This window comes from Ictidomys tridecemlineatus, chromosome 3 (assembly GCF_052094955.1).
Source record: "Ictidomys tridecemlineatus isolate mIctTri1 chromosome 3, mIctTri1.hap1, whole genome shotgun sequence".
Lineage (NCBI taxonomy): Eukaryota > Metazoa > Chordata > Mammalia > Rodentia > Sciuridae > Ictidomys > Ictidomys tridecemlineatus.
This window is the reverse complement of record NC_135479.1, coordinates 46,183,403-46,210,517: the sequence shown is the minus strand read 5'-3', so window position 1 is coordinate 46,210,517 and position 27,115 is coordinate 46,183,403. Positions and strand designations below refer to the sequence as shown.

Here is a 27,115-nt window from a genome sequence, read left to right as displayed (position 1 = left end):
GAGTCTCTGCAAAGCTATCTCCGGCTTGAGATGTCCAGAATCTGCCCTGGAGACTTGGGGAATCTAGCAAACTTGAAGGGCAGAATATATTTAAAGATATATAACTTTGTCACTTTTAAGTAGTCAGAGGGTCACAGCAAGCACACTGTGCTCAGGGGAATGGCACACAGGACATGAGACATGTGCACTAAGAAAATGGTAATGTAGACTTCCAAGATGTGAGGATGTGTTTTTTTTCTGAAGAAGTCAAAACTCTGCCCACTCTCCTGCACCCCCAAACACTACCCATCTCATCAACTCCTGGAACCCTTCCTGGGGGTGACCCCCAAAGGACCCATCATGGGAATTCTGCACTGCTCCCCTGCCCCTGCCCCAGAATACTGCCAGTCAAACTTCTCCTATTTATACAAATGCAGACAGGCAGGAAGGGGACAGATCTGGGAAGGAGAAATGGCAGGGAGAACAGAGGGGGCACTGGAGAGAGGACCCCCTACCTACCCAGGGCACTTCACCCTCTGGCAGCTCTTTTCTCCCAGGGCCCCTGAACCTCACCTTTCCTAGGAAATGCCTGCGGTAGGCCCTGGCTTCGCCCTTGCACTCGAGCTTGTAGCCGAATGTGTTGGGGCTGAGGTTGTCCTCTTCCTCCTCCTCACAGATGCTGCTGCCCAGTGACGTTGGTGTGCCCACATTCTCCGGGTCCTCGATCCAATAGCCCCCAAACTGGGGCAGGATGATCAGAGGGTATGGGCCGCCCTTCTCCACAACCTGGAGGCAGAGGGAGGATCTTGTCCTGCAAGCCTACCCTGGGACTGCAGGAGGAGGTGCCTGTGGTGTCCCCACCCACCTCTGAGCTGCTCCAGGGAAGGGAGTCTGGTATTTTTAAGGCCAAAGTCAGTAACATGAATCCCTCCTCTGTGACCCACTGGCATCTCCAGCTTTACCAGCTGACCTTGTGCCTATGGGTTGCAAGGCCTGGATGGGAACCCTCAATTAAAACATGGAAAAGCCAAGGTCACAGAGGTAAATATGGAAAGAGGCCTCAGGCCCTCAGATCCCAGGCCTGAGGTTCTTTCCCATGTGGGGCTGGGAAGGGCCATGATCTCCCCAGGGACAGGACCCAGATGGGGCTGCAGTGCAGACAGGGGGGCTCCTACCTCATCAATGCTGGGATATGGGATATAGTCATCCTGCAAGACAAACCAGAGAACAGAACTGTTAGTCTTCGCAGTGGTGATAAAGTCAGATCATTGTTTCCATGTCCCTCTCCTGGATCATGGGAGGGGATGCACTGGGAGGCTTAGCAGGTTGCACCAGGGCTTTGGGAGAAACACATGAGATGGAAGAACAGCCTAGAGGCAGCTGCGGGATCTGATATCTTACATAAGTTGTGCTCATCTTCAAATTGACCACACCTGAACACAAACTCAGCTGAGCCAAAGACTCAGCAGGTGCTGACCCTGTCACCTCTAGTGAGACCAGCTTCTCAGCCTAGGGTGCCAACACAGGGCGATGGCCCCTAGTCTCACCCAGCAGCCTTCTCCAAGTAACAGAGCTGAACTCTAAGGTACCCTCAGGCATTGGGGAAAAAAAACCAAAGCTAAGAGCTGGTGGTCCTCTGAAACCGAGTCTGACAGTCCCAAACACTGTACAGGTGCAGAGACAGGTGCCAAATAGGCGGGGGGGGGGGGGGAACGGCCAGGCCCAGCCACCAATCCTGGGTCTCCTTCAAGGCTCCCATCCCCACTCCAGCCTGCTCTGAAGTTACTTTAAAGGCATGGAGCCAGGTCCCCCTCTGCTGCCTACCAGGCACAATGTAACCAGGCTTCAGTCACTTTGGTGGCTCTTGGTGGAAACCAAAGGGAGACAGGAGGGAAACAGAAGAGCCCTGTCTCCTCGCCTTCGTCCCACTCATGCCTCCTCACTGGGCCCACCCAATGAGCACCTCAGCCACCCAGCCCACCTTGTTCTTCTGGGGTCCTGGCTTCTGCTCTTCAAGCTTGATCCCCTGTGGAAAAAAAGGAAAAGAGGACCCACGGAAGCAAAGGTCACGAAAGAGTGACCTAAGAGAGGAGTCTCTGGGCAACTGTCCTTGCTGGGGGTTAATGATGGTGACAGCAGCAACAGCTGGAAGCTCTCACTGCCTTGTCACTGTCAGTCCTCACAGCAGCCCCAGACGAGACAGCTAGTAGCTCAGTTAACAGCCCAAATTGGAGCCAGATGCCCTGGGTTCAAATCCCTGCACTGCTAGTTACTAGCCTAATGACCATGACCATGTCACAGAAACTGTCCTGTGACTGAAATGCGAATGATGACAGCACCTACCACTGTGTTGAAGATCAAAGGTTAATAATGGGTGAAGCCCTTGGAATACTGACTGGTATCTAGTTATCAGTCCCATAGGCTGGCAATACCACTGTTATCATCCTAGAGCTGAAATATATTCCCTAGGGCCACAAGGTCAGCAGGTGAGGGGCTAAGATGGGAATCCATGTCCGTGGCACTATCAGCTGCACCCTCTCCCTGATGGGAGGGCCTATGTATCCACAGGTCCTCCTTCTGCTGCAAGCCTCCTCTATGTGACCCTTGGAGCTGCATCTATAAAATGAGAATGAGACACATTCCCTACCACCCCCGTGCCAAAAAAAAAAAAAAAAAAAAAAACTTCATAGATACATGGAGTATCTATTTGAGGATCAGATTTGAGGACTGGGATTAGACTGGGGGAATTAACCTGCAGGTGTCTGGAAAATTCACTTCCGAGAGCAGTGCCTTTTCCAGCAGTCCTATAATTGGGTTCTGACTTAACTGGGTTGTGTGGGAGGGAAACACATGGTGTCCCAAGACTGAATAAATCAGGTGAGGGTCTGAGCTGGTGGGACAAGCTAGGAGAAAGTTCCCCTCGGAAGAGAAGAGAGCCCAGAAGCAGTCCCTATCTAGCCAGAGCACTGACACACCTTCCAAGGTGAGTTTCCCCAGGCCTCCTTTGAGAAGCTCACAGCACCTTTTCACCAGCAAGGAAACAAAGACCCCACGGGGAGGTGGGGGGGGGCATGTGCCTAAGGACACACAGCTAGTAAGTGACAAGGCTTGGATTTGAAGCCAGATCACCTATCCACATGACCACACCCCCCACTTCCAGGACACCAGGGCTCCGGCTAACTGAGTAGATGTAGATGCGGCTTCCCCTTCCCTGGACTTCTCTGGGCTGAGTCACCCTGCAGCATTGTTCAGGAGGGTGTGGGAGGGCCCCTCCCACAAGACAGGTGCTCCTCCTGCACACAGGCAGAAAACCACCTGGGTGGCCCTGCAGACCCTGTCGGGGTTGGCCAACTGGGTAAGTGGGGGTGAGGGAGTGATGTCAGGAGTTCACTTTGTTTGTCCTGCATTAGTCATCCCTGTCTGGGAACAGTCCCTGAGGCAGGAGAGAAAACCTCCTCCCAGCCCCTCAGCCACCCCACTCCCTGCCCCACAACAGAGCCACTGCCCAAGCAGGGCCGCCTCTTCCCTGAGTACAACAGGTACTATCACTAGCTGCCTCACCACCCACCACCACCCCCCCGCCCCCCCGCCATGAAGAAATGGAGGCTCATAGGAGAAAGATACTCAACTAGAAGGCATGCAGGTTAAACCTGAGCCCAGGACTGAAGCTTCCAAAGCACGTGCACTAAACTCCCTTTGCTTCATGGGGGTTGTGCCCTTCTTCAAATCCCTAGACTCCTGGGCTGGAATCAGGAATCCTCGAGCCTAGTTTCAGCTCTTCACAACTAGTAGAGTGACCCCGGCACTTAATTGCTCTGAGGCTCAGTTTTCCCAACTGCAAGATGATCAGGGAAGAAGCCCATGCCCAAGAACAGAATCCACCCACACCAGGCACTGCCTGACCACCATCAAGTTTCCTATCAGCAGAGTAGCTGGGGACTGTGAACCCTCTACCGCTGGCACCCACTGACACATGGTAGAGTCTTACACGCTGGGAAGTTTGGCTCCCGCGCCTCAACTGAGACAGAAATGGCAAACCACCATGGGTGCTGGGTGTCGGTTGTCATAGAAATATAGAGGGAGGGGAAAAACAAGCCCCTGCCCTGGAGAAGCTCCCAGTCTAGCTGAGAAGCAAACCCAACAGACAGCCTCTAAAAATGGAACAATATGAGGCCAGTTAAGTGGGGCCAAATTGTATGCCCTGTGGGGGAGGGAGGGACTCCAGCTGGGGGGGTGGTGAGGACAGGTGGAAGGCAGAGGCCACCAGGGAGTAGGAAGGTGGAGCCTCTGATTCCCCACCAGCTTGCCAGAATGAAGGGATCCCGTCGGCTTGAAGGGAAAATCCCAGTTCTGCTCCAAGCAGTTGAGCACTTAATTATACCCTGTCCCCACCGCTCGCACAGAGCACATGCCAGCCCTGTTTCCACAACTTGATTAGAAGTTCCCTAAATGAATGTAAAATGAGTTTTCAGTCCACACACTGTCGGGTATGGAGCAGAATCTTAATAACTGACTCGTGGTTATGACACAAATACTATCTTTCCCTCCAACCGTCCCTCTCCTCACCCCCCCTCAGGTGACTTGCATCTCAGGACTGCCCTGGGCACCATATTGCCCCTCCTCCTGGAACTTCCAGAACTTTATTACAGGATCTGTCTCTTCTACTTAGGGTAAAAAGTATCATGGTACAATGGCTAAGCCCTCTGGCTCCCAAGCTACTTACTTGCTTGCCATGTGTCCTAGAGTGCTTAATTTAATAGCTCAATGCCTCAGTTTCCTCACCTGTGATATGGAGATGGTAATGGGATCATACCTACTTCCCAGGGCCTTGTCAGGACAAAATAACACTTGTCAATCCCTGAGCCCAAGAGAAGTGCTTGAAACATGTGCCATTATCAACTTCTTCCGATTCTCTTCACCCACATCAACTCCACCTGGACCTCTGCTCATATTCCCTAGGGCAAACTTCTTACCTGAGAGCCTGACCTCAGAAGCATTAGTTCCAGGACCCGTAGGGATACAAAAATCCACAAATGCTCAGGTCCCTTATTTAAAATGGCATGGTGTTTGGAACCTCCCCAGCCTCCCATATACTTCAAATCATCTCTAGCTTACTTATATTACCTAATACAACATAAATGTCATGTAAATAGGTGTTATCTACATTGTTTAGAGAAGAATGACAAGAAAAAAAGTATGTGCGTGTTCAATACAGATGTAAATTTTTCTAAAATGTTTTCCATCCACATGAAACCAAATTTTCCACAGTTGGTTTAATCCATAGATTTGGAATCTGCAGATAAGGACTGTGCTTATAAAAAGTCCCTCAAATCCACATTGAACATTGACTTTCACAGAGTGCCTACCAATTATTTACATATATTCTCTTATTGCAGCTCAGTGAGCATTTTTATTATTGTTTACTTAGAGGCGTGGAAATGGAAAGGAACTCGTACAACCAAGTATCCAATGCAAGATTTGAACTTGGATCTGCCTCCCATGCTGCAGCTCTCGCTTCCCCGACCCAAGATGACACCCCTCAGATGGGGCTTGCTTTTTCAAGCTTTCTTTCTAACCCATTCCAGGAACAATGGCCCCTTTCCAGCCCTCCCCACTTCCGTGGAATTTATGGATCCCCAGCTGGTCCTTCCCGTCCTCAGGCTGGAGTCTTCCCAAGTGCTTTGCTGCCCAATAGCAAAATGGCCTCAGGTTGTCAGGGCTGTGGGGACCTCTCCCTCCAAGGTTATCTCCTGCTACTGAGACCCCCAAGGTCCCAGCAGCAACCGCACCCATGGCTTGGCTGCTTCCACACTTTGGGGGTGCTCACCTGCATTTTCTCCAGCATCTCGAAAAACTCCGCCGACTGAAAGACACAAAGTGGGGAGGGAGAGAAAGACGGGAGTCAGAGCCTCCTCTTCACCAACTGCCTGGAAGCTAAGCCCAGGGCTTCCCCAGGGAGGACATTCATTTGAGTCCAGAGAGAAGATAATTTGATTTTGCCTTGCAGAACTGGAGGGCCAGAACACCCCATTCAACAAAAGAGAAAATTAAACAGGCCTGGGCTGGCCACTGGCCCTGGGGAGAGAGCAGACACTCCGTCTCTGTGGGGGAAGGGGCAGGGGGACCCCTGGGAAAAGCCACATTCCCCCAAACACCAATGGAGACTCGGCCTCCACCAGGATTCATGTTTGGGATGTTTTCAACCCAACAGTGAAGCCAAAATGTCCAACACACGTAGTTTTCTGACATCTGTGGCAACAAAGACTCTCTGTCTCCTACAAAATCTCACTCAGTACCCCAACAGAGAGCCAGTATATACAGCCACTCCAGTTAGGGCAGCCAAAGAGGCTGGAGCCTCTTTGTGCCCCCTGGGCCACCCTGGCCCCTGCCACACGGCACTGTTTTGGGACCCTAGAGCTTGTGAAACGCAGCCTGAAACCCATTCATCTGAGCCTCCAGCTCATGGATGGATTATTTTAAAAATATGAACTGCAGCTGTTCAAACCTTTAACCTCCTCCACTGACCCCTCTGTAAACTCCAGGTAAAGGCGTAAAGGAGAACAAGGAGGTGGAATGCACAGCTGAGGTGCTGGAAGCTTCACCCTGATGAAAAACGTGTTCCTGTCCCTCCAAAGTCCCCCACTTCCCACCCCAGGAAAACAGCCCTAATTTCTTTTTTTTTTTTTAAAGCTATTGATGGACCTTTATTTTATTTATTTGTATGTGGTGCTGAGAGTCGAACCCAGTGCCTTGCGCATGCTAGACAAGCACGCTACCACTGAGCCACAACCCCCAACCCCCTAATTTCTTATACTAACATCACTACACAAATCTGAGCACTGGCAAGCCATGAGTCGAGGTGCCTGGACAGACAGTGCCCAAAGAATGCAGTGACAAGGAAGAAGGCACTGTCCTCAACTCTTTTTCATGCAGAATCAGTACCTCCCCAAATCTCCCTTCCTCTGTAGGCACCAAAGAGCCAGAACTGCCTGGGTGTGGGTGACCCAAGCCTACTCCTGTACATTCACATGTGGGGTCTACAGACCTAGATCCTGAACTGCTGTCAGTTCAGGTCAGAGGCTTTCTCCTCTAACAGGCCAAGCTAGGCCTGACTGAGGTGCTTTGGACTTTATGGCAGGAATGGGCCCCTCCAGGTGACTGCTCTCAGAATTCCTCAGAAGGGAGAGACCTCCAAACAGTCAGGATCTAGGTCTATAGACCCCACAAGTGAATGTACAGGAGTAGGCTTAGGGCATCCACACCCAATGTCCTTGACCAGAGGAGCTGACAAACACCCAAACCTACCCTTCCCACTTTTCTAGATATAAAAGCACCAACTAATACTGTGCATTCTTACCAACTCCATCTCCAGAAGACCAGGATTGCCAGATATAAAGAGCTCACACCAATCAATAAAGATGAGCAGAAAGAGGACAGGGGACAGAAACAACCAACAATTTAAATACACAGACACCTGATCCACCAATTGCACTTCTAGTAATCTATATTCTAACATTCACACGTATGCAGAGATACATACTTTCAAAATGTTCATTGCTGCATTGTTTGTAACATTTAAATATTTTTTTTTGGAACAACTTAAATGCCAATCTATTCGGAAACTGGTTAGAGTAAGCTACATTCATAGAATAAAAATAAATACTGCAAACAGCTTCATGTCAACAAATTAGATAACTTAGATGAAATGGACAAATTTCCTAGAAAACCACAAACTATCAAAACTGACTCAGAAAGAAACACAAAATCGAAAAAGACTTATAAGAAATAAGGAGATTGAATTAGTGATGCAAAAATTTACCCACAAAAGAAAAGTCCAGGCCCAGATGGCTTCATTTGTAAATTCTATCTAATATTTTTTGTGTGTTCATTTGTTTCTTTTTTTTTTACTGTTTTTTTTTATTGAACTATTATAGCTATACATAATAGTTGGGTTCATTTTGACAAAATCACACATGCATGGAATTTGATTTACTCCATTTCAGTCGTTGGTGTCCATCCCCTTTCCCTCCCTGTCTCCCTCTCCTTCTTCTTCCTCTGTTCTGCTTAACTTTCTTTCACTTATTTATTTATTTATTTATTTATTTATTTATTTATTTATTTATTTATTTTGGTGTACTGGGGATTAAACTTAGGGGCACTCAACCACTGAGCCACATCCCCAGCCCTATTTTGCATTTTATTTAGAGACAGGGTCTCACTGCGTTGCTTAGCACTTCACAAAACTGCTGAAGCTGGCTTTGAACTCTAGATCCTCCCACCTCAGCCTCCCCAGCCACTGGGATTACAGGCATGCACCACCGCACCCGACCTGCTTATTTATTTTTTATTGGTGTTTATACATATACATAAAGGTAGAATTCACTGTGGTATATTTATACATGCATATAGCATGATTTTGTTAAATCCTCACTGCATTCACCCCGCCCCTTTCCTGTTCTTCCTCCCTTCCCCTCTCTCTCCTTCTTCAATGCCATCTGCCAAATATTTAAAGAAGAATTAACACTAAATCCTCATATTCACTCTTGAGAAAGTAAAAAGACAACCCATAGACTAGGAGAAAATGTTTGCAAACCATATATCTGATAAGAGACTTATAGCTAGAATACATAAAAAAAAAACTCCAACAACTCAATAATAAAAACAAACTCCTTTTAAAAATGGGAAAAGGATCCAAATTGATATTTCCCCTTGAGAAGATACACAAATTGATAATAAGCACGTAAAAAGATACTCAATCGACATCATTAGCCATCAGGAAATACACATCCAAACCACAATGATATTCCACTAAGATAACTATTATCAAAAAGCAGAAAATAAGTGCAGACAAGAATGTAAAGAAATTGGAAATTTCATATATTACTGATAGGAATGTAAAATGGCACAGTTGCTGTGAAAAATAATTTTGCACAAGAACACAATATAAGGGTGTATGTCACCTCAAAAAGCTAAACATAGAGTTGCCATGTGACCCAGAAATTCCACTCCTGTGTATATACCCAAAAGAACTGAAAGCAGGGACTCAAACAAATACCTATAGCTAGAATACATATAAAACTCCAACAACTCAATATTCATACAGAATATTGAGAATTATGTTCATACAGAATGCTCCAGCAGCACTTTTTGTGTGTGCCAAAAGACGGAAACGGCTCAGATGTCCATCAAGTGGTGAGTAGGTTACAAATGTGGTATACCTACACAATGGAATAGTATTCAGCCACAAAAGGAATAAAGTACTGTACATACTACAATAAGGATGAACTTTGAAAATAGTATACTAAGTGAAAGAAGGCAGACATAAAAGATTACATGTTATATGATCCACTTATATAGTAAATCCATATAGACAGAAAGTAGATTAGTGTTTGCTTAGGGCTGAGAGGGTCAGGAGGTTGGATGGAAAGAGCTAAAAGATCCTGGGTTTCTTTCTGAAGTGGTGAAACTGTTCTAAAATTGATTGTGGCGAGGCAATGGTTGCAAAACTCCATGCATATGCCAAAACCACTAAATTGTACACTTTAAATGGGTGACTTTACGGTCTGTGAATTATATCAATAGGGCTGTTCAAGAAAGCTATGCAACCGTTCAAAAACAAAGCAATCAATTTCTATTGCTTAAATAAGCCACTCTCCAAGGAACACTGAGGGAAAGTTGAGGAGAAAGAGAAAATCAGAGCACACTTCATTGAATATGATCCCACTTACATAAATACAACCTTAAAAACAAAATCTAAGGCGTGGCATAGAAAACTATTTGGAAAAAATATAACTCAAACTACCAAAAGTTATTTTTTTCAAGAAGGGAAGATGAGAGCAGTAAGAGAAGTTAAGCTTTGTATTTGGCCTATCTCACAAACACACACACACACCCATGTGACTTTCGTAATTAAACTTTAAATAAATAAATAAGCTTTGTAAGGGAAACAAAAATGTGCAAACGACATGAATAAACAGCTAAAGGAGAAATTATAAAATGACCAATAAGCACAAAGAAATATGCCCAACCTCCCTTGTTATTAAAGAAATTGATAGTAAATAATAAGAACATATTTTGTGTATCAGACTGGACAACTTTGTCTCTAAATAAAATATTAAGATGGGCTTGGGAAAAAATGGGGATGTTGGTACTGAGTTCATTCCCTGGTACAAAAAAAAAAAAAAAAAGAACACACCTGGTACAATCTTTCTTTCTTTTCTTGTTTTTGGGTCCTGGGGATAGACCCAGGGGTGCTTAACTACTGATTTACATCCCAGCCTTTTTTTATTTTTATTTTTTATTTTGAGACAGGGTCTCACTAAGTTGCTTAGGGCCTCACTAAATTGCCTAAGTGGCTTTGAACTTGCAATCTCTCCTGCCTCAGCCTCCCAAACCACTGGACTGGTACAATCTTTCTAAGGAGCACTTTGGTGCTCTGTGTTCTAAGTTTTAAAAATGTTCAAATCCTTTGGTCCAAAAAAATTAACTTTAGGGAATTTGCCCTAGAGCAATATTTGAGCAACTGCACAAGAACTCAAATATAAGGGTGTGTGTCACCGCATTGTTTATAGGCATAAAAGCAGAAATACAGTAGCCACCAGTGACGAGAGAAACAAATAATGCATGAGAGTATGCCCAGTCAAGAAAATACCAAGAGCAGGAGACTTGTGTTAAATTATACTAGCACATAGATTCACAATGCATTTCTAAGTGAGAAAAACACTGTTGACAATAAGATGATCCTATTTTTTTCAATTAAACCCCAAAAGATGTTTGTGTATATACTGTACACATCTGATTATAGGTATATGCATCATCCCTGCAAAGAAAAATATCTTGCAGGATACATGGCAATATGAGATGTTGGTTAAGGATGTTTCACTTTTCTGTGTGTGTGTGTGTGTGTGTGTGTGTGTGTGTGTATGCACACGCGCATATGATGTATGTTTTGAAGACTCGGACACCTAAGTGGAGACTCTTTTTTTTTTTTTATTCATTCAAAAGCAATTTATTTTTTTATTATTATTTAATTAATTATACAAGTAGAGACTCTTAACAGCCCTTTCTTTACTTCCCCAACTCCAGCTCCAGGCCCTTCCCACAATTTCATGATAAAGAATATCCAGGGACCCAGTATCAGCCTTCAGTGCCTGCAAAAACACCCTGAATTCAGGCCAATTCATTCTCAAACTTATCCTTGGCTCTGTGTATTATAGACTAAAATGCCCAAATCACCCCCAAATCCAGCTCACTCTGTTATCCACATAAGCTGGCAATCAAAAATTTTCTCAGCTATGTTCTTCAACAATTGCCCTTCTATTGATCAGTCAGTTAACCCCAACTGATTAAGTACTTCCAAGGCATGGACAGGATACTGGAAGTACCTGTCCATGGCAAGGGCCCAACTTCCAAGATACGTGATCTTAAATTATGAGACAACACTTTCCAGGGTAATGTATCTGAAGAGCAGCCCCGTGGTTCATGGGCAGCACAAAGCACTTCTTACTGGGATGTCAAACGTAGTTCTCTGCTGCTTTGTAACAAATTATTCCAAACTTCAGTGGCTCAAAACAGTTTCTGAGGAAGGAATTCAAAAGCAGCTTAGTTGTATAGTTCCAGTTCTAGGCTTCTCATGTGGCTGCAGTCAAAATGACCGCAGGGGTTGTGGTCATCTGAAGGCCTAACTGCAGCTAGAGCCTCTTGTTCTCATATGGCACACTCGCATGGATACTGGCAGAAGGTCTCAGTTCCCCATCACGTGAGCCTCTCCATCAGCTGCTTGAGCATCCTTGAAACATGGCAGCTAACTTCCCCCAGAATGAGTGTTCCAGCAGAGAGGGCCCAGAGAAAGTTAACCTGAAATCACACACCCTCACTTCTACTTATCCTATGCATTAGAAGCAAGAGTCCAGCCCAGACTCAGCAGGAGGAAAATTAGGTTCCACATCTTGAGAACTATCAATAAATGTGTGGACATATTTTAAACCAACACATCAAAGAAGGGTTCTGGTAAGACATGAGAGCCTAGGCCCCCTTAAAGAATAAAGAGAAATCACTTGATAGAGAGGGACAAAGAGAACATGGTACCCAAGCAGCAGGAATTATGTTGAAAAAGGTGAAAAAATGAAGAATTGTGTGTATGTGATGAACAACGAGCAGATCAGCCCAGCTGGACTGGTCTCTGGGTAAAATATCCTGAAGTTCAGATAAGAAAGGAGAGCTGGGGTCTGGACCTGAGAGTCTCTGACTGCAGAACTCAGGTTAAATCTGCAAGGCAGAGCAGAGCTGCTTAGATTTAGGTGCAGTAGGAAGACAGGAGGGAGCTGAACCCTGTTGTCAAAGCCTGGGTCTGGGGAATGGCCAGTCTGATGCTGCCCAGCTGTGTGGCATAATGCAGGTTAATCTCTCTCAATTCTCTTAATTTCCTCACCTGAAAACTGAACCAAATAATCCTTGACTTTTGGGGGCTCTTACATGGATGAAGTGATAATGCATATAGGAAGTGCCCAGCCAGTACCTGGTCCATGGAGAATGCTCAGTAAATAGCAGCTACTAAAAGTAACTATGAGGGGCTGGGGATGTGGCTCAAGCGGTAGCGCGCTCGCCTGGCATGCGTGCGGCCCGGGTTCAATCCTCAGCACCACATACCAACGAAGATGTTGTGTCCGCCGCCGAGAACTAAAAAATAAATATTAAAAATTCTCTCTCTCTCTCTACTCTCTCTTTAAAAAATAAAATAAAATAAAAGTAACTATGAGAATGCTCACTATGGAAACAGCTTGGACCTGTTGGAAAGAGGGTCCGGCAGCTTCAGGATATTTTTCTTGACTTTGTGGGTCTACCCAGAGCTGGTATGTTTAGATTCCTATTAAAAATGAGCGTGTGTTTCCTGAATGAAGATACACCGTGGCCTTGGGGCTGGCGCAGATGGTGAGAAGGGCTGTGATTCATCCTCAGATGTGAGAATGCTCTGGGGGACGATTCCTACATGGACAGTGCCCAGGAGCAGAAATCAGCCAGTGGAAGTTGGCCTTAGCTGAGTTGGCCTCACTTCTTGGTGACTCGTTGAACTTTCCAATGCGACAGTTCCAGTCTTGGCAAAGACCGGGTCTTCTTTTCCACTCAGAAGCAGGGTGACTCAGGGCAGGCTGGAAGAGTAGCTGTAGCCTTTCAGATCCACCCTCATCCACACACCCCGAGAATACGTCACGCAGCCAAGCCACCCTGCAGGCACTCAATAAATACTCACGGAGCCGCTGTCCCAGTGGGACAGGCTGAAGTCCTGCCCAGGGCATCCTTAGGAAGGGGATCTCCCTCCTTCAGGAAGCCAGCCCCTGGATTTTTTCAGAGAGGAATGTAATTCGGCCTCTTCATCAATAGCAGCGTGAGCTCAGCTGTCTAATTTATTATTAGCAACCACCGTTGCCACCCAAATGAGAGCGGCGGCCAGCATTTCCCCTGGGCTCTGCTTTAATAGCCAGTCAAGTAGGCCGTGAAATAATCACAGAGCCAGCTCAGCCAAGGAAGTCACAGGCTGGGCCCCGAGGTTCGGTCAGGTTCAGTCCCTGTCCTCTCCACCTCCCAATATAGAAACCGCCTGGTCCTCCCTCCTGAGGGTAAAGCCAGTCTTTGGGGAAGAGACTGTTGGAGGAGGTTCCAAGTTGGAGGAGCAGGCGTGACCAGGAACTGCAGGGAGCCATTTAGGTTTGAAAAATCTCAAGAAATCTTCCCCAGTGCGCCCCCCTTTCTGGCTCTGGTGCCAGTGCACTGCTTGGGTAATGACGAAGATAAGCAATGGAAAGAATATGGATTTGTGTGAGACGATTTTCTTCTTTTTAAAAATATTTTTTTCTTGTAGATGGATATAATAACTTTATCTTATTTATTTATATTATTATGTGGAGCTGAGGATCAAATCCAGTGCCTCACACATGCTAGGCAAGCGCTCTACCACTGAGCTACAACCCCAGCCCAACAATTTTCCTTTGATATCTGCTAGGGATTGGTTCCAGGAACCTCAACAGACATCAAAACCCCAAGTCCCTTAATATAAAATGCCATAGTGTTTGCACATAATCTACACACATCCTCCGGTGTGCTTTATATCATCCAGACTAATACCTAATACAATGTAAATGCTATGTCAACAGTTGTTATACTATATTGTTTAGGGACTAGTGACAAGGGAGAAAAAAGCCTACACGTGATCAGTATAGACACAACTTTGTGTTCGAATATTTTCAGTCTGAGGTTAGTAGAATCAGTGGATGCAGAACCCACAGATATGGAGGTCCAACTGTTCAGGACAGCTATAGCAGCCTGTCTACTCCTTGTGCTCTTCCTGCAAGCAGAAGCAGCCCCACCTATCCCCCCTCTGCTTCAGTGGCAGCTCTACACATCAACGTGGCTTCTCCCTGCAACATACTCCCCTTTCACTCCTCCTCCTCCTCTGTGACCCTCCTTGTTGAAGAGACACCCACTGCCACCCACCTGCAGCTCACCATGTCCCTGCAGTGAGTATCTAAATACTCTGCCCCAGCTCTAGGCTCTACTCCTCCACTACAGGAGGGTGTGTTTATGTGTGAGCAGCCTTGTTATGCCCCACTCCCAAGAGGTAGGACACACCCACAGATCACAACAGGATGACAGCTATCTGGGCACCCTGCATGTTGGAATGAGCCAGCATGTGCACAGCCTGGCACAGCACCCAACACACAACACACTCCATGCTCATCAGCAATCGCCTCACTCATTATCCCTGCCCACCCCAATCCAGGGCACACACTGAGGGACCAAAGTCACATTAACAGCAGAAACAAATTCATAGCTAGACAAGAATGAAGGAGAAGGTGTTTTCCACTCACATGGATCCCTGGAAAATAAGGTGAAGATGGTGGATCCCTGGAAAATAAGGTGAAGATGCAGAAAAAGAAGCAAACCATGGTCATAGCAAGTCTCTGGTCCTCAAGGAAATACCAAGAGAGGTATATGTGTGTGTGTGTTTGTGTGTATGTGTGTGTGTGTGTGTGTGAGTGAGAGAGAGAGAGAGAGAGAGGTGTGTATATGCAAGACCCAGAGCATACACTCTATTAGGAACCAAATCAGACGTGCTGCCCAGCTACCTGACCATGGAGCACACCAAGTTGCCTAGCTGCTGCCTCAGAGGTCCTGGAAGGTGGGCAGCTGCCCACCCTCCAGAGAAACACCAGAACAGAAGGTCCTTAAGGACACCAGGTTCTTGGTCTATAGTGTTCACTGCTGTCTCACTCTGCCTAGAAGTGTCCAGCCCATAGCAAAGGCTCAAGAAACATTTGCCAGTGAGTAACTAAATACTCTGCTGAGAAGGATGAGAATGAAGCAAGCAGTGGAAACTGAGTCTTAGGCCTGCAAATGACCAGGGCTGGCTCCTTGGGATGGCTAGAGGCAGGACTGGACAGGCCAATATGCCTACTAATAAGAGTTATCTAAGTTCTAGCCACGGACTGCACCCTCACCCAATCCTACCTAGCCCAATCCTATCTCTAATGGGTGCCCTCAATGATTAGTTGTCTTATCAAATCCTGTTCCAACCAAGTCCTGTTCCAACCAAGTCTCCCTCCTCCACCACCACGAAATCACCTGCATGCTTCTATTTTCTTTCTTTGGCCTCCCCTCCCAGCTACTTATGCTTCACAGAGCTCCTCTACTGCTGGAGTATTTCACAGATGCCCCCTCACTATATCACCTGGGCCCAGGAACCTGCAATGCCTCTCTATTACCTATCGCAGTGCTAATGCGATAGAATCACCTGGAAGGCTTGCGAAAACACAGCTTCCTGGGCTTACCCCTAGTGTTTCTGATTCCTAGCCAGAGAATTTGCATTTCTAACCAGTTCCCAGGTGACCACCCTTTGAGAAGCACTGACCTACGGACTTGTGTTTAGTGCAGGTGGGGTATATGAAAGGGACTCTCAGGGCAGAGATGTCGGAGCAGAGATGGAGTCAGGAGGGGAAGGGTGGGAAGATGGCAGGTCTAATAGGACATCTTAAAAATCAGGCAGACATATTTATATCTCTAAGATAGGACTGGAGGGTGCAAATAACTAGACAGGCAGACAATGAAAGAGAAAAGGGATTAAAAAAAAGAGAGAGATTGCGTCAGTAATTAAAAGCTTCTCAATCAAGGAAGATTCAGGACCAATCATATGGCTTCATAGTGAATTCTACCAAACATTTAAAGAATTAATACAAATCCTCTGAAACTCTTCCAAAAAGTTGAAGAGTTGAGGAAATACTTCCAGACCCACCCTATGAGGTCAATATTACCATACAAAGGAACCACAAGAAAACTACAGATCGATATCTCTTTAATGGACACAGAGGCAAAAATTCTCAACAAAACATAGGCATATTATACACCATTACCAAGTAGGATTTTACCCTAGGAATGCAAACTTGGTTCAAGATAAGAAAATCAATGTAACATTATCACATTAATAGAACAAGAAAGGAAAGACATATGATAATCTCAATTGATGCAGAAGAAACACTTGACAAAAATCAATAACCCTTCTTGATAAAAAAAAAAAACTCTGAAAACTAGAAATAAAAGAGAACTTCCTCAACATGATAAAAAAAACATTTTAAAAAATAAATGAAACCAGTCTGATGTGTTAAGGAAGTTGTCTATAGGCTGTAGGAATAGGGGCAATTCTCACATTTTCTCTAATTTGTCAGTCTCTATCATAAGCAGCTATTACATTGGCAACAAAGAGTTAATTTTAAAAATGAAAAAAAAACATAGCTAACAACATATTCAATGGTGAAATTTCTTCCCTCGAAATTAGGAACAAGATAAAGATGCCTGCTTTCACCAACACTATTCATTGCACCCTCATAGCCAAAGTAAAGAAATAAAAAGCAACCACCACAAAGAAAGGAGTATAATTTTTTTCTGCTTTCAGATGACATGATCCTATATAGGCAGCCTTAAAACTTTTACCCCCCCAAAAAAATGACTTAAGCTAATAATCAGGAAAACCACCAAATACGAAAATAAATTGTGTTTCTGAACACCAGCCACAAACATCAAAAAAGGAAAACAAGAAAACAATTCCATTTACAAATAGCATAAAAATGAAATGAATAAGAACAAATTTAACCAAAAGACTTATACATTGAAAATATAAAACATTATTGGAAGAAATTAAAGACAACCTAAATAAATGAAATGACATCCCATGTTCATGGATTGGAAGATTTAATATTATTAAGAGGCCAACACCAAACAAAGCAATCTACATATTTAATAAAATCCCTATTAGAATCCTAGATGTCCTAGATGAGTTTTTGTTTTGTTTTTGTAGAAACTGAAAAGCTGACACTAAGTTTGATATAAGAACTCAAGGAATCCAGAATAGCCAAAACATTATTGAAAAGAAGGAACAAAGTTAAGGGACTCACACTTCCCAATTTCAAAACTTACTACAAAGCTACAGTATCAAAACAGTGTGGTGGCGGCCTAAGGATAGTCATATAAAACAAAGGCATAAAATTAAGAGTCCAGAGATAAATCCACACACCTATGACTAACTGATTTTTTTGTACTAGGTACTGAACTCAGGGACATTTAACCATTAAGCCACATCCCCAGACCTTTTTTATATATTTTATTTTGAGACAGGGTCTCCTTAAGTTGCTTAGGGGCCTCACTAATTTGCTAAGGGTGGCTTTGAACTCACAATCCTCCTGCCTCAGCCTCAAGCTGTTGGGATTACTGGGGTATGCCACCATGCCCAGCTGGTTAATTGATTCTTTTTTTTTAATATTTATTTTTTAGTTTTTGTCAGACACAACATCTTTGTTTGTATGTGGTGCTAAGGATTGAACCCGGGCCACACGCATGCCAGGCGAGTGCGCTACCACTTGAGCCACATCCCCAGCCCTTAATTGATTCTTGACAAGGATACCAAGACTTATCAATAGGGAAAGAATAGATTTTTCAACAAATAGTTGGAAAAAAATATCCACATGCAAAAAAAAATGAAGCTGGCTATTTTCTCTGTTTAATTTTTAAGTAGACTCTGTGTAGTTTTCATATAGCAGCTGCACCATTCTGCTTTCCCACTAACAGAGTTACACAAGGTCCAGTTTCTCCACATCCTCACCAACACTTGTCATACTTTGGGTTGTTTTATTTTTTTAATACTAACCATACTAACAGTACTACCTCATTGTAATTTTGATTTACTTTCCCTAATGATTAATAGTATTGAGCATTTTTTTCACATTCTTATTCACCATTTGTATGTCTTTTGAGAGAAATGTCTATCCATGTCTTGAGCCCATTTTTAAATCACATTATTAGTTTTTCTGCTATTGAGTTCTGGGAGTTCCTTATATATTTTGGAGATTAGCCCCCATCGGATATATGGTTTGCAAATATTTTCTCCCACTCCATTGGATATTTTTTTCACTCTGCAAATTGTTGTTTCTGCTGTAAAGAAGCATAAGAATCCCATTTCTTTAGAATATCCCATTTCTCTAGAAATACAGAAAACAAACTAATGTTTGCCAGGGGCTGGGGGTGGAAAGAGAAAAGGATGGAGAGTAACTGTTAAAGGGGTTTTATTTGAGAATGATGAAAACAAAATATTTTGGAACTAGATAGAGGTGGTGATTACGCAACATTTTGAATGTACTAAATGCCACTGAACTGTTTACTTTAAAGTGATTAATTTTATGTTACATAAATTTCACCTCAATTTAAAAAAATAAATAAATAAATCAAAAGAGTGGAGGAGTAAGACAACGTTAAATGCCCAAAAGGGACAGTCACTATTTATCTGTAACCAAGCTGCCAAGTTAGAAACGCAAGCTCAATGCAGCTGGAGTTTTCAACATAAGCTAGAAATCCAAATTTTTATGTGAACTCTTATCAGTTCTTATACATTGATAATCAATTCATTGTTAATCAACTCAATGTTAAAAAATCTCTATGCAGATCAAACATAATAAGTCCGTGAACCAAATCAGCCCACAAGACACAAGAATGAAGCTCTGCTCTGGTCAACAGGAAACCACTGGATATTCCTCAGTTGTAAAAATGATAAGAAACAAAAGTTTTAGGAAGTCCCAGGTGTCCTCAGTTGGGGACTCCGTGATGTGCCAGGCATTGGGCACTGAATCAGGCACTTTACAAATGCTACCCCATAAGCCTCACAAGCATCCAGAGAGGGTTAGAGTTAGAAGGCTGGAGGCTTAGAGTGGTCAAGCAACCTGCCCACAGTGGACACACTTAGGAAATGCAGAACCAGGTTCAAGTCCAGCTTCATCTGGGTTTGTCAACTCCACATCTCACACACGTCTGACGGGCATCTCAAATTCAACGAGGCCAAAACTCCCATTAAATTAAAAACTTACTCTGCACCAACCAGCTTTCCACTTCAATGCATAGTATCTCCTCCCACCCTAAGCTCAGGACAAAGCCCTAAGAGTCCTCATGGATTGCTCCAATCCCACTCCCAATCCGTCCCCAAGTCTACCATCAAAGTGGGTCCCATTTTGTGTCTCATTACCTCCATCATGTCACTGTCCCTCAAAGGTCCATTCAACAGTCTCCTATCAGATTTCCTGCCTCTCACCACCACCCCCACCAGTTCTCTATACAACAGCCACATGGTCCTTTGGAAGATTAATATGATGCATCGGTCTCCAGCTTAAAGCCCTCCAAATAACCACAAGCCACTCCCTGCCATGACTCAGAGGGGTCAGGCCAGTTCTGTTTGATAACAAGGTCATAAGCCCCACAAAACCCTTCCTGATATTAGGGAACTCCTTGGCTCAACTCCCCAAATATAGTATCCTGCCACTCCTCACACTGTCACTCGTCCCTAGACTGTGACTCTCAGCTTCCTGAAGAAAAGGGATGGCACAGTCAAGGTGGGGGAAGAAAGGCAAGAAAATATCCAGTCCCCAGCCAGCAGCAGGAAGGCGTGTGGTTGAGGGAGCCCAGTAGCCCCAGAGGGGCAGCATCAGCCTGGGCCCCGTGTCTACCAGGAGTACAAAGAGGCTGGCAGAGCCGAAACAGGGTCCAGGAACCTCCAGGGACCATCTGGCTGGGCAGGACTAGATGTGCTCACTCCCCACCCCAAGTCTCACATCGACCACATCCTAAGGCTCAGTGACAAAGTGTCATTGCCAGGTATCAGTAGGAGGGACTATGCTCCTCAACCCCTCCAGGCAGCAGGACCTGGATGGGCATTCCTCTTACAGCCTGGAGACACCCTCCTCCGATGGCTACCCCGAGATCACAGAACAAAGAAGCGAGGGGCTAGGCTCCCAGGGCTGAGCTGGCCAGCTCCACAGTAGACGCCCCGTGGAAGAGTCCCTCTCTCCCTCTCATCCTGTAAACTCCCACCTGTGGCGTGACCTGTAGCTGGCAATGGGTCCCCTTGGGCCCTGGCACTGGGCCAAGAAGATCTCTCAGAGAAGCACACAAGTGAGCTCTGTCCAACCCCATACCAAGACCCCACCTCAAATAACAGGCCATGGAGGAAAGACCTGGCCCCTGACTCTGTCCCCATCCACTCCTCGGCACACACACACACACACACACACACACACACACACAGAGTCCCCATTGTCCGCGATCTCTGCTCCTCCTTCCCCGGAGTGACAGGAGGCTTCCATGCCCCATGGTGAGCAAACAGCCACTTGGGGCTTCCTGCCAGGTGACAGGAGGAGGGACTGTGCCCCTCAATCCCTCCAGGCAGAAGGACCTGGATGGGCATTCCTCTTGCAGCCCAGAGACACTCACCAAAATGTTCTTGAAGAAATCCATCATCTTCCTCCCCTGCCCGTGCCCTGTGAGTCAGGGGCCCTGTCTGCCTTAGCACCACTGCTGTGGCTGCTGCTCTGCTGCTGCTGCTGCTGCTGCTACCACCACGGTGGCAGCAAGGGTGGCTGCTGACGTTGGACAACTTCCTTAAGATCAAACAAGGAACTGCAGGATTTGGGTGTCTGCCCGGAGCTGTTAGTCCACATTGACTCGCTTTGACCTTCAACCCCTCTTCTGCCTGGGCTGTTTTTCTGGGGAGTCCAGGACCGGTGGAGCGGCCACCCATCATACGTCATAAGAGCAAGGGGTCCCTCCCAAGGGAGGGGTGCCATGCCAGAAAGTTAGAAGAGGACACCCATCTGGGCCTGAGAAAGTCAAAGGTAAGAAGCACTTGTCCCCTTCCATCCCTGCGAGAGGAGTTCCCAATGCCGCTGGCCTGCGCCAGGCCACAGGGAGGAATGGGGCACAGGAGGCCACTGACGGTGCCAGGATGAAAGAAGAATAGTGTTGGGTGTCTTGTGGGGCTCAGGCAGACCCCACTTGCCGGGCCTCAGAGTTCCTGTCTGTGAGCTGGGAAGTTCTATGCACAAGGAAAATAAAAACAAAGTAAAAGATCAGCACCTGTGTCTCTGAGTTTGTGTTTTCGTTTTTAGAGTACTGGGGACTGAAGTGCCTGCCTCTTTGAAGGCTTCTCCTGTGGACCCTACAGAGCCTGGAACACCACTCATCAGAGATGTGAAGACACAGTTGGGAGGTTGCTTTAGGAGTCCCGGGGAGGGGGCAAGAGGGCTTCTGAGAAGGGGTGCAGAGGCATAGGGAACTGATTTCTTTCAGGAATAGGCTGAATTTTTTTTTTTAAATCTATTGCATGTACTACTCTGTTTTTAAAATATTTTTAAAAGCACTTTAAGAGAGCAGTCCTCATGTCCTGTGGCTATCCCATGAGAAAAATTAAAAATAAATAAGATGAATGGCCTGGGGAGACTCAGGCTGTATCCATGGCTTGGGGCCAGAGGTGTCCACGAGCTGTGCTTTTAGGAGCTAAGTGTGGGGAGCAGAGAGCCAGGCCCTCTCCTGGGTCTCGGAGTCTCTTTCCAACACTAATAAACACGTCATACTTCATACCATTGGGGGGCCCTCAGTCCTGTTCCAGCTTTAGGAGGAAAGCAATGTCCCCAGCTCAAAAGGAAGGGCATGAATTTTTAAATGCCTCTAAAAAGCAGTGTGGTAGAAATAGCTCTGGATTTAGTATGAGGCACACAAGCTTTCCACCCATGGTTCTGTTGATGGTACGCTGTGTGGACAGGCTACTTGGCCTCTGAGCCTCGGTTTTCCTATCTGTAAAATGAAGGTATTTGGCCCACCAGGATGTGGAGCACGTACTGGGTCCACTGCAAAATGAGGCATGAATCACCCTGCACAAATACAACCATGATGATCCCAGACCTTCCCTCCCAGCTCCACTTCCTGAGTGTGAACAGAAGACCAGTCTTTCTCTGCTTTCCCTCACACATGCCCAGATGGCATCTGGACACCCAGCCCACTTCACCTCTCCAGCCCTGCACAGCCTGTGCCTGCTCCAGAAACCCCACCAGCATCCCCTGGGAGGAGAGAGGCCAGGAAATGTCCCCAGAGGCTGGGGGAGGGCATAGCTCACTTGAGGCCAGGCCAGGTCTTTGTATGGGTCCATCCCTGGGTGCTTGGAACTGCACTGGAGGCCAGAAGAGATGGGAAGGAAAGGGCAGAGTTCTAGACGTAAACTGGGCACCTTATTCATTCAGAGGAACCACCTGTGAGAGGGAGTCCTGGCTGCAGAGAAAGTTGGCAATGTCCCTTCCAATTCCTCAAATGCTGATGCAAAGACCATCTTGGGAGAAGCAATGAGGTCAAATTTCATGGGCCTCCCTGTCCCTGCTGAGCCCAGGAATCCACTACAGTGTTCCTGCATCCTCAACATCCACCCAAGCCTGCCTCTGGCTCATCTCCATTCCTGCTCAGTGCCCAGGAGCTCCACCCCAGCCTGCCAAGCCCATTCCCACAGCCCTGGCCCCAGGAACAGTCATGCCCTAGGCTGGCAGGACACGCCATAGTTGGAACCCTTTCACCATCCCTTGACCACAGCACCCTTATGGTCCAAGCCCCTGCCTCTGTGCAGGAATGTATTAAGAGACAGGGAGGGAAGTGGGAGACCTCTTCTTACTGATCTCCTCCGGGCCAGGCACTGGCTGGGGCTGGGGGACCCAGGGAAGACCAGCCTCCCTCCTACCCACTCCACTTTATTGAGCGGACTCCTCCCTTAGAACTTAGTTTGAAGATCACCTCCTCCGGGAAGACTTCCTGGTCTCCCTCCCCCAAGTGGCTCCCCTCCTACACATGCCCCGTGGAATCCGTGTCTCTCTGTAATTTCTTGTTTGTTTCTCCCACTTGGTCCATAATCTTGGCACCTGGCGCACAGGCTCTGAATAAATACTTGACGGATGAATAACTGAATAAAGGGACTGGCTTCAGGCTAGTGACTAAGACAATCATAGGAGCAAATAATTACAACCCCATAAGAGAACAGCAGGACCTGGCTCCACCACGGACGCTCAGAGGAGCAGGCAAGGGCTAGGCCACGACGGAGGGGAGCAGGGAGGAGTTCTCTGGAGAGAATTATTCACCCCATAATTTGCTGATAAGACTGTAGAGTTATCAGTCCAGGATCTAAGGATACATAGTACAGACCAGGCCCAGGATGCATCCCTAATATTTCCCACTTGACCCTCATGATGACCCAGTTGCAGGGGGAAGGGGTAACTAAAGCTCAGAGAAGTTAAATGGCCCGCTAAAAGTCACACAGCCTGTCAGCAGCAGAGCCAAGTACTCTAGGTGAAAGGGGAATGAGGAGGGGGCGGGGAGATAGAAAGGAAGAAGGAAGAGGGGTAAGGAGAAAAGGTAAATATGTTTGTGTTAAACTTAGTAGGAAGGCTGCTCCTGGCTGGCTGAGGTGATCCTTGGTCCCTGCAGAGGCTTGGGCAGAAGTGGCAGCATGGGCACATGCTGAGAGCCTCTCCAGGGTACAGGGATCAGAAGGATGGCCAAGCACAGAAGGAATGAGGGTCAGGGACACACGTAGCCATTCTTGAGAAGCAAACCTGCCCCCTGGCTACAGAGGAGGAGAGGAGAGGAGATTAAGGTCAGTTCAGATTGTCCTTGTGTTAGATTAGCCTCCTGTGGCTCTGAATGAGACCCTCTTCCTTCTGTTGTGCCCCTCCACCCCCAGTACCAGGGATCAAACCCAGGGCCTCCTGCATGCTAGGCAAGTGCTCTACCCCTGAGCCATACTCCCAGCCCGACCCCACCATTGAGGACATCCAACAGTAATGACCGGATGACCAAATGCCCTGACTGGGAAGAGGCCACTGGATCAGCAGGGTTTCCTTTCTTACCCGAGATTTCTCACCAGCAGCTCTACTCCAGGAAAAGAGCCCCAGACTGAGACCAGCCATGTGACCTTGGGCCACGTTTTCTTTATTTGCAAAATTGGAGTAACGATTCCCCACCCCACGCCTGGGTGTTTCTGAAGATGAAACGAGATGACAGATGTGAATGTGCCTAACACCCGGAACAGAAGTCGGTTCAATAAATGTCTGTCGGCTCTAAATTTGTTGAATTCACAGAATTAATTTCACTGGTCGGGGTTTAACATTTATTGCGCACTCACTATATGCGCCAGACCCTTGACTAAATATTTTATATGTGTTCTCTTGTCTGATCTTATGGCCCCCTGGGCAGCGAGCACGCTTACTGTGCCCACTCTACAGTTGAAGAAACTGAGGCAGAAAGTTAAATAGCTAGGCAGCACGCAAAGCCACAGACCGCCACCAGGGTGCAAATTCTGAACCACTCTGCTAACGGGGCGTGGGTGTGTACAGATGAGCTGGCTGATACAGAGGGAAAGCACTCAGGGTCTGATCCCACCCAACCTCCCCTACGCCTTCAGAAAGCCCCTCAGTCACCATTCCCATGGCACTTGACCTGGTTTGGGTAAACATCATATTCTGTTTTATGTTAATGGCTGCAACCATCTCATCCTTCTTCTAAACCATTACCATCTGGCGGAAAGAAGGTGTGTCTACACACAGCCAGAGTCGTACACACACCAGATTTCATCAAATCTAAGCAGCATCCATTGTAAGGTGCACATTCTATGTACCACTAATCAAATAAAAATACTGGGAATTACAAACCATGGCAAGCCACTGCTTGTGAGATGCTCCTGATTCCAGGGTAGTTAAATGAGGGGTAGGGAAAGGGGGGGGTCTCAGAAGCAATAAAATACAGTAGCAGATACACAGTAATTATTTGTAGTCAGTAATTATTTCTTGGGGTAATGGAAAGAATACTGAACTTGAAATCACAAGACGCAGGTTTGTGTCTTACCAGCTGGCTAAGGAAAGGGCTTCATTTATCTCTCTAAGCCTCCATTTCCTCATCTGAAAAGTGGGAGTATAATTCTTCTCTTGCAGCACGGCAATGAGAACCAGAAGACTTCAAAAATGTGATTTTATAAACTGTAAAGCACCATTCCAACCAAAAGTACAAAATACAAAGGAGATAAAGATACAGGTGAACGATGGATACTGCCCTCCATCTTGGACCTCCAGAAGACCGAGCCAAAATAAACCTCTTTTCTTGATAAAGTTACCTGGCTTCAGGTGTTTTGTTATAGTAAAAAAACACAGACTAATGCAGACACCCTCTGTGGTTATGAGGGAAGCCAGATGGGTGTTCACAGGGGTCACTGTAAGTCTGAGGCTGCCTTGGGGCAACTAGCCCCATTTTCCAGAAAACGACTAGGGCTCCAGTTTCCAAGCTGCTCAGCACTGGTTAAGGTACAGGCATCTGCACCCTGGAACCTCTCCAAGCCTGGCTTTGTGGTGTCAGCTGGCAGAGCTCCTGGTCTTGATCTGAAACTTTCAGTCTTCCCCACACAAAGTGGGACTCAGCTTCAGGCCTGAGCCTCCCGGTGGGAGAATTGGAAAAACAACTCTGGAAATCTCATCAGGTTATTTGAGACAAACCCCGCTAGGCCCGCAGTAGGGCAAACAGGAAGGTTTGGCATTCCAGGCAAGGCAGCAGCCTAAATGAGGGTCAGAGCAGAAAGGTGGAGAGGCAGCTAGTTTGGCTTTGGTATCACCACTGGCCACATCTGTGGCCCCGTCTTCTCTGTGTCTCTCCCTGAAGAGTGACAAAGAGAGTCCCTGAGGCTGAAAGGGTGGAGGCAAGGGTGGTATTGACCTCCCAGAAAACCTCTGCTTCCCTCCAAGCTTCCTTGCAACTGGAACATGCATAGGGTGGTGGACGGTCTCATAATTGGCCCCGGTGGGTGAGCGTCTGGCGTCCTCCCTGCCTTCTCCATGGTGGTCTCTGCTCCCAGGCAAGGTTCCTGCCTAAACCTGGGTACCTTCCAACGGGATCACCCTCTCACATATTATTAGACTTCCTTCCCCTCTCCCTTCTTCCCCGCCTCCTGCCCACTTTCCTGCTGGCTCTCTGAAAATGGAAAAAGCAGCCGTGCCCTGCTGCACACTTGGCCTGGGTTTGGAGGGGGGACACAGAAGCCCTCTGAGTCCTGCCATTTCCTGTCCTCCTCCCCTCCACAGGCAGATCTGGAGAACCAGGCACTGTGGATCCTGGTAGCAGTCAGCCTCCTTCCCTAGTCCTGGCATGGACTGGCACCTGGGGGAGAAGCGGGGGAAGAAGCACACCACAGGCCACATGTGGAACCTGCTCCTCTTCATATATATATATATATTTAGTTGTAGATGGACACGATACCTTTCTTTTATTTATTTATTTTTATATGGTGCTCGAGGATCGAACCCTGTGCCTCACAAGTACCAGGCAAGCGCTCTACCACTGAGCCACAACCCCAGCCTCTGCTCTCCTTTCTTTATCTCAGAAGCTGTCCCCTGCCACAGCCCACTTTCTTCTCCTCTACCCTCTCTATAGCACCATCTTGGGGAACCTTGAACTCAGCTGCCACCTGGGAAGGGGTTCCAGGGCCAGCCAGTACCTTGGCTGTGATCCACCACACAGTTCACTGGTCTCCAACATCAATTTCCATTCCACCACCAGATCCACACCCAGGGCTGCCTGGGGAAGACTGAGTCCAAGGATGTAACCTCACACTGTGTCTAAACCAGGAGATGCTGAAATCTAGGCCACACAACCTTCCCAATGGGCTTTCCTTCTCTGTGCCTCGGTTTCCATACTCTTATGGAATATACAGTTGGCCACTTTCCCATTCCCTCCATTGGGCTGCAGCTGCACCCCC

The 27,115-nt window shown here is 46.7% G+C and overlaps 1 protein-coding gene across 11 annotated transcripts in view; it reads right to left on the bottom strand.

The window, feature by feature from the left end:
* The window catches only part of Rap1gap2 (RAP1 GTPase activating protein 2), a 228,331-nt gene that overhangs the window by 52,726 nt on the left and 148,490 nt on the right, over positions 1-27,115 (bottom strand). For all 11 annotated transcript variants that reach the window (XR_013436263.1, XM_078042659.1, XM_078042649.1 and 8 more), the window contains 4 exons: positions 5,807-5,842; positions 1,961-2,005; positions 1,155-1,187; positions 553-765 (listed from right to left, as the gene is read on the bottom strand). Coding sequence is in view for 10 of the 11 variants with exons in the window: in XM_078042659.1 (XP_077898785.1) it covers positions 553-765; positions 1,155-1,187; positions 1,961-2,005; positions 5,807-5,842 (327 nt within the window). In the remaining variant the exon portion in view is untranslated. The remainder of the gene's footprint in view (positions 1-552; positions 766-1,154; positions 1,188-1,960; positions 2,006-5,806; positions 5,843-27,115) is intronic.